At 39.3% G+C, this 12,794-nt stretch overlaps 1 protein-coding gene across 2 annotated transcripts in view; it reads left to right on the plus strand.

Moving 5' to 3' along the window:
• LOC134357442 (tudor domain-containing protein 7-like) overlaps positions 1–12,794 on the plus strand; it is a 126,981-nt gene that overhangs the window by 21,784 nt on the left and 92,403 nt on the right. For both annotated transcript variants that reach the window (XM_063069026.1, XM_063069027.1), the window contains exons 3-4: positions 1,276–1,423; positions 11,802–12,018. In XM_063069026.1, coding sequence (XP_062925096.1) covers positions 1,276–1,423; positions 11,802–12,018 — 365 coding nt within the window. The remainder of the gene's footprint in view (positions 1–1,275; positions 1,424–11,801; positions 12,019–12,794) is intronic.

Consider the following 12,794-nt stretch of genomic DNA (forward strand, 5'->3'; position numbering starts at 1 on the left):
TTAAAGTTAAATTGGATAGATATATGGACAGGAAAGGAATGGAGGGTTATGGGCTGAGTGCAGGTCGGTGGGACTAGGATAGAGTAAGAGTTCAGCACGGACTAGAAGGGCGGAGATGACCTGTTTCCATGCTGTCATTGTTATTTGGTTATATGACTAAGTTACTGGAGATGCTGGTCACATAACAAGCAGACGTTTCTCTCATTCAGATCTCAGATTGCATCAAGTTTTTCACTTCAGAATAAAGATAGCAAATAATTCAATACCATTTCAATAGCTACAATGGCATTGCAGTTATTTTGTATGACAAATGGTTCCAATCAAGTTCGAACACCTTTGTTGAGACCTGGTATTTACATGAATGGTTTAAAGTCATTCTGAGGATGGATACCCAGACACCCAAAATTACTGTTGAGAATGCTGGCTTCCAGAGTACACAAATATCGTAATTATAGATGGAGGAAATGTGCCTAGGGACATACTTGATGAGTGAAATGAGAAAATGACTTATTATGTCTGGTTTGATGTAGGCCAATAACATAGGCTTAACTATGTGGGTAAGTAAGTTCAAGTACTGATGTGTCAAACAACCTCTGAGTGCTATGGTAAATTTACTTTGGTATCAGGAACCTCAAGCAGACACCAATTTAGGTTAGCTTTGGCTTAAGCTATCTCATTACAGCAGCCTGATGATGTTTTGTTGGTAGGTTTGTGTGTAAAATGGCACTTGACTGAAATTCTGAAGAACACCCATCACTGTGGAATGATGTTTAATCTTTCAAGAGAAGGGTGTTGAAAAATTCAAAAGGAGGAGGAAAATAACCAAAACTAAATTCCCTCACAACTTAAATCTTTAGTCTGTCAAAATATCTTAATTTGAAACCAGTGAGTGGTGCATTAAATAAATGGAGGCATTAGCTGCGACTGTGATTTAGCTGTATTTGACTCTAGGAACAATGCTCATTTTAGTTAAGTTGTAGGATTTTTGTCTGTTAAGCTTTACAACAATGAATGATAATTGGGTTCTTTAACAGCTGCCGTGTGGGGTGAAGTTCCACAAAGGGTTTTGAACAAAATATATTTCTGTATTATAAAACCAAATTAAATAGGGGCTTAATGAATTTATGATGAGGGAGAATGTTGACTCAGATGTGCATGGGACTGCTGGATTGTTCAAAATGTTTGTGAAAAGTATAGACACATTTGGTTTCATTTCTAGAAACATTAATCAAATCATTAAGAGAAAATGTTAGCTAAAACTTATTTTATCTACAGATGACTTGCTTTGCTACTGTAAGCAATGATATTGCACATATTGCTAAATTAGTAGCTCGCCAGAGAAGTCCTAAGAAGAAACACGGTGGACAAACGTTGGTAAATTCTCAATTACGATTAAAACGTGCCTTACCAGCCATGCAAGTAGGTAAGTCAACATCAGTTATTTCAATGTTTTAGTGAGTGACAACTGTTCTGTGTAGTTGCAAGCTAGATTTTTGAAGATATTTGATGAAACTAATTCCATTTTAGTCTCTCAATAGAACTGTCAATAGAGGGCAATCCAAACACCAAAGTTGCCCCTCTAGTGTGAAAACATAGTCATAAAAAAAGACAATCCAATATGCATGTTTCATGGATGCATTTAGCTTTCAGTGCTTGAATGCAAATGTGTGCCTGTTGTGGATTTAGATTTTCATTTTTGAGTTGAGGCCAGATTTTAAAATGATCTGTTTTGCATGGCTGTTGTTTTGACGTGAAATGTGGATGATGATCCCACCCAAAGGTTTTGGATCACTGTGCTTAAAAATGAAACATTGTTTACGGCACAGAGGCAAATGAACCTGCATTTAGCTAGAATTTTTCCCAAGTTGAAGATGCCCCAGTGTTTCAAGGCTACTGTTGTATCTCATTCATATTCCTGAGTCTCTCTGGTAGATTTGCCGTTGTAAATCTTGTAATTTCTGCATAGGCTGTGAATTTCTTACCTCATATAAAAACTAATACTCTGGTGCTTTTACTAGTGTAACAGAGCATTTAGATCCGAACACAAAAGGCTGGAGGAGCTCAGCAAGCCAAGCAGCATCTATGGAAAAGTGTACAGTCAACATTTTGGGCCAAGACCCTTCAGTAGTGCTGATGAAAGGTCTCTGCCTGAACGTTGACTGTTTACTCTTTTCCATAAATGCTGCCTGGCCTGCTGAATCCCTCCAGCGTTTTGTGTGTGTTGCTCGGATTTCCAGCGTCTGCAGATTTCCTCTTGTTTATGATTTAGATCCAAATACTATCAGCTTGTCATGTAGAAGTAGAGCTGCAACAATTTCTTTGACATCAAAAACAGCTACCTGAAAAAGTTTTCTTTCCCGCTCTTTGTTTTGTTGTGGGTCATATGTACACATTTCTCAAGTAACCACTGACATTCGTAATTTTTTTAAATGTGGTCTTGGAGTTGCTATAACTCTGATTTGTAAAGAATAAAATATTTTTTACATATTGGATAATCAAAAAATAGAGATGCTAGAAATCTAGAATAAAATGGAATATGCTGGAAATGCCCAGCGGGTTATGCTGCATCTGTGGGAAGAGTAACAGCTGATATTTCAGGTTGCAGATCCTTTGTCAGATCTGGGAAGGAGATGAAGCTCGTTAAGCTGCAAGGAATATAGGGAGGGAGAATAAAACTGGGGTGGGGGGAACCATGGATATAAACTGTAAACAAGGTTAACTGATCAATGAGTTAATGAAGAAGTCGGTGATGGACATTTCTAAACATTGCTTCACTTTTTTTCTGTGGGTTGATGCATCTTTCAGTTTTTCGTTTGAATTCAGCCTTCTTTTCACCAAAACCTCGTGGAGATAATGATTACTTTCACAGACCTCGATGTCATCTGCTGTCTCCACCTTTGTACCTATTATTGGTTTTCCTATTTGTTCTGAATTACAACTTGGTTTACTCTGATGCTAAAAGCTGGACGTTGCCTCTTTTATCTTCAAATGATATTCAAATACTTAATGATATCTCATTAAACTGGAAGACTCACTTCTGGACTAAATTTACTTAAAGATGCCAAAGCTAGTGATACTTTTTTTTCTGAAATTACCATATTTGAATCTTGGATACTAGATTATGCAGGTGCTGGAAACTTGAGCAACACACACAAAATGCTGGAGAAACTCAGTAATATGGGTTTCGGCCCAAAATATTGACTGCTGTAGATGCTGCCTAACTTACTGAGTTCCTCCAGCATTTTGTGTGTGTTGTGCAAGCCAAGGTGTGGTGCAGCAGAAAATTGGATCTGCAGTGGATGCAAAGGAGCAGTAGATTTAACAGATTACCAGAGTACACATCATTTCCACAAACAGTGGATGGGACTAGAAGGACTCTGCTCAAGATGAATGTTACTTTTAAAAATAAAGGATAAAGATTCCAGTTAGTGTGGACACCAGGTGGAATGAAGCCAAGCCCAGGAAAAAAAAAGATAGCTGAGGTGGAAACACTGTAGAGCAGATAACTAACTTTTCTGGCTATTATCTCTTTCTGCTCTTAACTGTTGGTTCTTCTGCAAACTTTTTCTTTGCTCAATTGGGACTTTATGTGAGGCTTTTTTTAAAACTGGGTTTTACTTCAATTAATAGTAATATACTCAGTGTACCAAGTTGTTTTGTTAAGCATTCTAGGTGCAGCATTTAGAAAAGCTTTGCTTTTGGAATTCATTTCTGAATTGCCATGTTACATTCAATTTTTGTTACCTTTCCCCTTGTGTGTTGCTCAAGTTTCCAGTATCTGCATAATCTAGTATCCAAGATTCAAATATGGTAATTGCAGGAAAAAAATATCACTAGCATTGGCATCTTTAAGTAAATTTAATCCAGAAGTGAATCTTCTAGTTTAATGAGATATCATTTTAAGTATTTGAATATCATTTGAAGATAAAAGAGGCAATGTCCAGCTTTTAGCATCAGAGTAAACCAAGTTGTAATTCAGAATGAAACATGGGATACCTTTCCCCATCTCGTGATTTAGAAACATAGAAAATAGGTGCAGGAGTAGGCCATTCGGCCCTTTGAGCCTGCACCGCCATTCAGTATGATCATGGCTGATCATCCAACTCAGAACCCTGTACCAGCCTTCCCTCCATACCCCCCTGATCCCTTTAGCCACAAGGGCCATATCTAACTCCCTCTTAAATGTAGCCAATGAACTGGCCTCAACTGTTTCCTGTGGCAGAGAATTCCGCAGATTCACCACTCTCTGTGTGAAGAAGTTTTTCCTCATCTCGGTCCTAAAAGGCTTCCCCTTTATCCTTAAACTGTGACCCCTCGTTCCAGACTTCCCCAACATCGGGAACAATCTTCCTGCATCGAGCCTGTCCAATCCCTTTAGGATTTTATACGTTTCAATAAGATCCCCCCTCAATCTTCTAAATTCCAGAGAGTATAAGCCTAGTCGATCCAGTCTTTCATCATATGAAAGTCCTGCCATCCCAGGAATCAATCTGGTGAACCTTCTTTGTACTCCCTCTATGGCAAGAATGTCTTTCCTCAGATTAGGGGACCAAAACTGCACACAGTGCTCTAGGTGTGGTCTCACCAAGGCCTTGTACAACTGCAGTTGTACCTCCCTGCTCCTGTACTCGAATCCTCTTGCTATGAATGCCAGCATACCATTCGCCTTTTTCACCGCCTGCTGTACCTGCATCCCCACTTTCAATGACTGGTGTATAATGACACCCAGGTCACGTTGCACCTCCCCTTTTCCTAATCGGCCACCATTCAGATAATAATCTGTTTTCCTGTTCTTGCCACTAAAGTGGATAACCTCACATTTATCCACATTAAATTGCATCTGCCATGAATTGGCCCACTCACCTAACCTATCCAAGTCACCCTGCATCCTCTTAGTATCCTCCTCACAGCTAACACTGCCGCCCAGCTTCGTGTTATCCGCAAACTTGGAGATGTTGCATTTAATTCCCTCATCTAAGTCATTAATATATATTGTAAACAACTGGGGTCCCAGCACTGAGCCTTGCGGTACCCCACTAGTCATTGCCTGCCATTCTGAAAAGGTCCCGTTTATTCCCACTCTTTGCTTCCTGTCTGCCAACCAATTCTCTATCCACATCAATACCTTACCCCCAATACCGTGTGCTTTAAGTTTGCACACTAATCTCCAGTGTGGGACCTTGTCAAAAGCCTTTTGAAAATCCAATTATACCACATCCACTGGTTCTCCCCTATCCACTCTACCAGTTACATCCTCAAAAAATTCTGAGATTCGTCGGACATGATTTTCCTTTCACAACTCCATGCTGACTTTGTCCGATGATTTCACCGCTTTCCAAATGTGCTGTTATCACATCTTTGATAACTGACTCCATCATTTTCCCCACCGTCGGTTAGGCTATCCGGTCTATAATTCTCCGGTTTCTCTCTCCCTCCTTTTTTAAAAAGTGGGGTTACATTAGCCACCCTCCAGTCCTCAGGAACTAGTCCAGAATCTAAAGAGTTTTGAAAAATTATCACTAATGCATCCACTATTTCTTGGGCTACTTCCTTAAGCACTGTGGGATGCAGACCATCTGGCCCTGGGATTTCATCTGCCTTTAATCCCTTCAATTTACCTAACACCACTTCCCTACTAACATGTATTTCCCTCAGTACCTCCATCTCACTAGACACGCTGTCCCCTACTATTTCTGGAAGATTATTCATGTCCTCCTTAGTGAAGACAGAACCAAAGTAGTTATTCAATTGGTCTGCCATGTCCTTGTTCCCCAAAATCAATTCTCCTGTTTCTGTCTGTAGGGGACCTACATTTGTCTTAACCAATCTTCTTCTTTTCACATATCTATAAAAGCTTTTACAGTGAGTTTTTATGTTCCCTGCCAGCTTTCTCTCATCATCTTTTTTCCCTTTCCTAATTAAGCCCTTTGTCCTCCTCTGCTAGACTCTGAATTTCTCCCAGTCCTCAGGTGAACCGCTTTTTCTGGCTAATTTGTATGCATCTTCTTTGGAATTGATACTATCCCTAATTTCCCTTGTCAGCCATGGGTGCACTACCTTCCCTGATTTATTCTTTTGCCAAACGGGGATGGCAATTGTTGTAGTTCATCCATGCGATCTTTAGATGCTTGCCATTGCATAATCTGTAGTTTTCAATTTCTATGTAGAATATATAAATAACTCCTTTCAATGTTTATCCCTTCTGATGTGAGTCATTCCAAATTGTAGAATTCTTTGAAATTAAAACTGCGATATTTAAAATAAAACCGAAATGCCCAACAGGTCAGGCAGCATCTGTGGTGATAGAAACAGAGTCTTTATTCCTGAATCTGATGAAGGGTCTTCAACCTGAAACATTAATCCTGATCTGCATGTTTCCAGCATTGTCAGACGTTTCATAGTTTTACTACCTATATGTTGCTAGTATTACTTCATTGTGGAGGGCAGTGTTATGCAGCAGATGAAGACTCTCTTCAACTCTCTTATTGAAGATGATTACAGTTGGATTTCTCCGAGTTCCATTGTTGTGTCCTTTTTTTTTCCCCCGGATGTGGCTAATGAGATTGTGGACATGTGACTGAAATTGTTTTAAAAATTCAGTAGGGATGCTGCCTGCTCCTGAGTCTTCAGCTGCTGCATAACACTGCCCTCCACAATGAAGGAAAATGTTAACCACTTCCTGAATCTCAAGAGCCACTGTACTTCTTGTCAAAGTCTGATTTATAACCTTTGCTCACGATCTTGATGTAATACATAACTGATGGTCTGCCATAGCAATGGTCCCTACCCTCTTATCTGTTTTTGAGAGCGTTTATTTGCTGTATTTGGAAAAGTCTCCAAATTTACCAGAAGAATAAGCTAACTAATGTGATTGTGCACTTCCAAGCCATCATCCCAGTACTGATACTTTACTTGTACTCATTTGGCTTTCTTGAGTGGCCACATTGGTTGCCTGCTCAAACCAGACTCTCAAAGCGGGCCTCTTGAGGACAGAGAGTAGAAAAGAGATGAGCGGAGGAAAAGATTCAAAAATCACTGCGGGAGAAAATGCACTGTTCCCACTAACTCTTCAAATCACTGACGCAGTACTTAATGGAAGGACAATGTTTGTGATTATATTGAGAACCTTGAGTCTGCATCAGGAACAGGCAGACTTTGCAAAAATGACAGTTTAGTGCCACTAGCTTGTCTTATCAGGTACATCTTATCCCACCTGTGAAAGAGTCTGTCATGTTTGGCTTCAGTTAGTTACCTTGAAATCCACAAAACTGGAGTGGTGGAAGTAAGACTGCTGATCCTGAGAGACTACCAAAGAAGATGATTTTAATATTTTCTTTGATTTGATCCATTATTGACAATAATAATTTACTTTCCCTCCCAGCCTTTCTCAATAAGTTAAGTCTTATATACAAAGTTTTACTGGATCCAGGATCTGAGCTAAATTGGCATGAGCGTTTTAAGAAATCTCCACAAAATTTACTTTATTTGCCTTTTAAAAGGAACAAGGAAAAGCATTTCTGCTTGCTCGCGTCAGCTATTAACATGACCAACAGTGATGTCCTGCAGACAGCTCACGAAACTATTTCTCTTACTACTACTTTCAAATATGATTCTACTACGAAACTGATGTGATTGGAGCATGTGATTTACATTTTGATGGCCTGTTTTTGGGTTGATTGAGTGATCTGGCACTCTGCTGTCTCCAAGGGGTTTTGGTGAGCTTGGGAGTCAAATGTGCGTCCTCGAGATAGGGCGTGAGCCCATGATTGGCTTCATTGCTTTTCTCCGATTGAGGCATCAAGCAAGATTGAAGTCGCCGAGGACGGGTGTTCTGCACCATCTGCCTGCCTTTGACCAGTCTTAAGTTAAGACTGACTAACAGCAATGCAGTCGCCTTTGATCTGGACGGACATTTACGTCCCGGGCGGCACCTAATTAATTAGCTTGTTTATTTCGGCTCTTTTCTTTAAGATGTGCTGGGTGCGTCCTGGCTACCGCTGCCCCGCTGCATTCTCCGCGGATCGGTATCGGTTCGCAGCCCGGAGGTTGGGGTGGTGGGACACTGGGGTGTCATCTCATCGTCGTCTGTTTCCATCAGGGCAGGCAGGTCATCTTCTATGTCTGCCTGCCTGGATGTCAAAGGTCGAGGTTTGTTGTCTGCTGTGGCTGATGTGGAAGGCTTGAACAACGACAGTATACTTGACTGCTTAGCCTCATGCATTTTTCTATCATAGTTCTTTGTAAGCACTCAAACCATCCTGCAGATATGCCCTAAACCTACATACCCTTTCAAAATTAAAGTCATACTTTTCTGCAATCATTGAAGTGAAAACCTCATGCAGTTCCTTCACATTCAGTTCCTGGACAACTTCACTTTCGGTCTGTTCGCTGCTGCATTCGGTTTTGATTGTTGTCCTTTCCTCTTTCTATTGCATCAGCTCTTCAGCTATCAGTTCTTGGTCATGGGATGCCAAAACCTCTTCAACATCATCTTTGTCAACTTCCACAAGCCAAGCTCACTTTGTCCTTACTTTGTTCACCACGATCGAAACGCTTAATTATGTCTAGTTTTACGCTAAGTGTAACACCCTTACGAGCTCTTTTAGGCTTTTCTGATACCTTAGAACTCATCTTGCTAATGGATGCCAAAATAAATCAAGATAAAGCACAGATGCTCACAGGCACGTGTTTAAGCAATGCCGGCTAGAATGCAGTTCCAGGGGAGGAGCTTAGCTGCTCGGGGCACGCGCTGCCTTTTTTTGTAACAGTGAAAATACCTTCTGTTAACGAAAACAGGTACTAATGTAGGTCTTTCGTAACAGCGAGGTTTTGTAAAGCGAACGTTCGAGAAGCGGGGGACACCTGTACTATGGTGTTTCTTTGTTTTGTGTACCCACACACAGGCATGAATCTCAGAGTTGTATTCATAGTTTGATAATGTACTTTCAACTTCGTGTGTTCTTCAGGGTGCGGTTATATCACTGCAAACTTGCTTTTTAATGCATGTCACAAAATATAGTTGCAAGAAACAGTTTGTGAACCCTTTACAATTACCGGTTTTCTGCATTAATTACTCATAAAATGTGGTCTGATCACAATAATAGACAAATACAACCTGCCTAAACTAATAACACACGAACAGTTGCACTACTACTTGTCAATATTGAGTACATCATTTAAACAATCACAGTCTAGATTCAAAGAAAGTATGTGAACCTTTGGGGTAATTCCTTCCACAAAAGCTATTTGGAGTCAGATGTTCCAATCAATGAATGCTGAAGGAGGTGAAGAAGAACCCAAGAGTAACAGCAAAAGACCTGCAGAAATCTGTGAACTTGCTAAAGTCTCTGTTCCTGTGTCCACTATAAGAAAAACACTGAACAAGAATGGTATTCATGGAACGACACCCTGGAGGAAACTATTGCTCTCCAAAAGATAAACATTGCTGCATGGCTCAAGTTTGCAAAAGACCACCTGAATGTTCCATAACTCTTCTGGGACAATGTTCTGTGGGCAGGTGAGACAAAAGTAGAATTTTTTGGCAGAAATGCATTCCGCAATGTTTGGAGGAAAAAGGGCATTGCACACCAACACCAAAACCTCATCCCAATTGTGAAGCATGGTGGTTTGGGGCTGCTTTGCTGCCTCGGGGCTTGGACAGCTGGCAATCGTTGAGGGAACAGTGAATTCAAAACTGCATCAAGACATTTTACAGGAGAATGTCAGGATAGCAGTCCGTCACCTGAAGCTTAATAGAAGTTGGGTGATGCAACAGGACAATGATCCAAAAAACAAGAGTAGATCAACATTTGGTTTAAAAAGAAGAAAATCTGTGTTTTGGAATGGCCAAGTTGGAGTCCAGACCTTCTCTCAATTGAGATGCTGTGGCATGACCTGAAGAGGGCTGTTCATGCAAGGTATCCCAGAAAAATTGATGAACTAAAACAATTCTAGACGATTGAGGAATAGTCTAGAATTCCTCCTTGCCATTGTGCAAGTCTGATCAGCAGCTATGGGAAATGCTTGGTGGAGGTTATTGCTGTTAAAGGAGGTTCTACCAGTTGTTCAGTACAAGGGTTCACATACTTTTTTAGCCTGGTCTGTGCATTCGGTAAAGACATGAAAAGTGGAATTGTTTGTTATTAGTTTAGGCAGATTGTGTTTGTCTATTATTGTGACTTTGATGAAGATCAGACCACATTTTTTATGAGTAATTAAAGCAGAATGCCAGGTAATCGCAAAGGGTTCACAAATTTTTTTTGAACTGTATGCTGTACAGTTCTGTTTCCCATTATTTGGATTCATTTTGACCATTCAAAGGATAACAAAGGTCCCCAGTGACATGATCAACACATTTCTCTTGACAAAAACAACCAAAGGTGGATCAATACTTCATCTTGTTGCCTTTGAAATAATTCCTGCACAGTATTGTTGACCATATTTGCCTTTTACAAAAGTATTTCAAATATATTTCACTGGGAGTGTCACAATCTTTGGCCTCTCTGGCTGACAGGAAAAACACCTTTATAAATGCAGGTTAGCTTCTTTCCTTCCCACATGCCATGTTTTACAACTGCGGTAGAAAATTACAACAATATATATAACTGGATTAGGCTGCAAACATTGTGCTTTGTACTTCTGTGAAAATCCCACTTTAAAGTTACTAAGCCATTTGTTTGTCTTTTTCTTTTTCAAGTCTTTTCTTCTATAATTGTCACTACTGGCTCCCTAGATCAATCAACTTTCAAAACATCACTAACAGGAGGAAATCAGCAGATGCTGGAAATCCAAAGCAACATGCATAAAATGCTGAAACTCAGGTCAGGAAGCATCTGTGGAAAACAAAAATGCCTCTTTCCATGGGTGCAGCTTGGCTTGCTGAGTTGTTCCATCTTTTAAACATAGCTGCTTTGTTTCAACTGTATACTCTGGTTATTTTTTTAATGTAATTTCAGCATGTTGAAGTGTAGGTGATTTGCAGGGACAGCCATCTAGGAGATAGAAGATCCTGTCTTTCAAACCATGTCGATGTCTTATCCTCCATACTTGTGCACCTGAATTCTCCCACCCCACCTCCCGTATTCGTTGATTTTTCTTGCTGATATTTTTTTTGTCAATTAGACTCTCTTGATGTGTTTTTTTTTCCTATTTTGATAGCAGGTAGTCATTCATACCAAAAGATTTGATGTAATGCTTGAGAAAAATTTATATACCTGCCATAGTTTAACCTGGTAGCATTAATTTTATTTATTTTAATTGTTCTCATTTTAGTTCAGAGCTTGATCCCTATTTTGAGTATTGACTTTTGTACTTCATTAATTTCCTGAAAAGTGAATATATGCTGTTTTGTTTCCTTTCCTATGCTGTGTCCATTTTAATCTTGGTATACAAGAAAAGTTATAACTAAGCTAATTATCTTAAATTCATAACATGTATGTAAAAATACTTGCTACTATGTGGAATTCTACATACAAGGTTCAAATTATAATGGATTACCATGCATCATCACTAACTGATTCTATCTAATGAGATCTTTTGATTAAAATTATCTGTATGGATCTGCATTATATTTTAATATTGTCATTGCATCCTTATTTTTGAGGGAGGAGTAGTGGGAAGAAAGTCTCACTTTTGGTGGTATTGACTTTCCTGTCCGGTGTTGAGTCTCTGTTGACATTGTAACCTTACTTACATCTGGAAATTAAATTTATCACTTTCTGTATATAATTGACTTGTATAATAAGTCTGTCTAATTAAGATCTATAGATACCTTTATTAAATGTTCCCTTCTTATTCCACAGGAAAACCTAAAGAAACATTAAGACAACCAGATTACTCTAATCAGCCAGGAAAGGGGACCTGGAAGATGAATAGTGTTACAAGAGGAAAAGGAAGCATGCAAGGAATGAAGACTAGCTTGGGAAGAGAGGTGCCTTCAGATTTCAAAGTACACGCAACAATTTTTGGTGTACCCAAGGATACTTCAATTCGTAAGCCTCTATCTGCTGCCGTCAATAGGTAACTTGACATGCAGTGCATTAAAAGAATTAGAGGAAACATAATGTACTACACAAGGTAGCAAAATGTATAGTTTAGTGAGCTACTTCTGTGAAAATGGAAATAACTGGAGCTAGATAGTTGAGGTTATTGAAATTAAGGTACCTTTTTTGGAATAAGATACTAACATGAAAGTTACCTCATGGTTTTTGAACTTTGACAAAAGTAGACTTTGATCAAAGTTCAAACTGATGGTGGCTAGTTTCTTGGAGTTGGTGCTTAGGTAAACTAATTCTATCAGTCGTGTCCTATATTTAATCTCTATCCTTTGCTAAGCTAGTTGATGTAACTGAGGCACAAAGGTGTTATAATTGGGTTCCACATATGGTTAGGGGAAGGATTAATTTTTGTTCATGTTCTTGATTTGCTCTGTGGCGACCTTCACTGGAAATTGTATGAAAGGAAATAATTTCTTCAGTTTTTGATCAGATCTATGCTTTAGATAGTTTTATTAGGCTTGCAACATCTGTTATTTTCAGAATATGTGGAGCATCTGATGGTATTTTTTTGGAACACTGGATCAGCACATGAATAGGGATACATTGAAGATAGATGTCAATATTGATGTCAAATGAATGACTTAAAACTTGTAGCCAGTGTTTAATATCACCGACCTACAGAATACTCTTTAGCCGTTACCAAATCGTTAGCGACAATTTATTAATTCCAAACCTTCTACATTCTTCTTCCTACTCTATAAGAAGCGAACTTGTTGCTTGTGAAAATGTTATGAAATG

Source organism: Mobula hypostoma, chromosome 16, assembly GCF_963921235.1.
Source record: "Mobula hypostoma chromosome 16, sMobHyp1.1, whole genome shotgun sequence".
NCBI lineage: Eukaryota > Metazoa > Chordata > Chondrichthyes > Myliobatiformes > Myliobatidae > Mobula > Mobula hypostoma.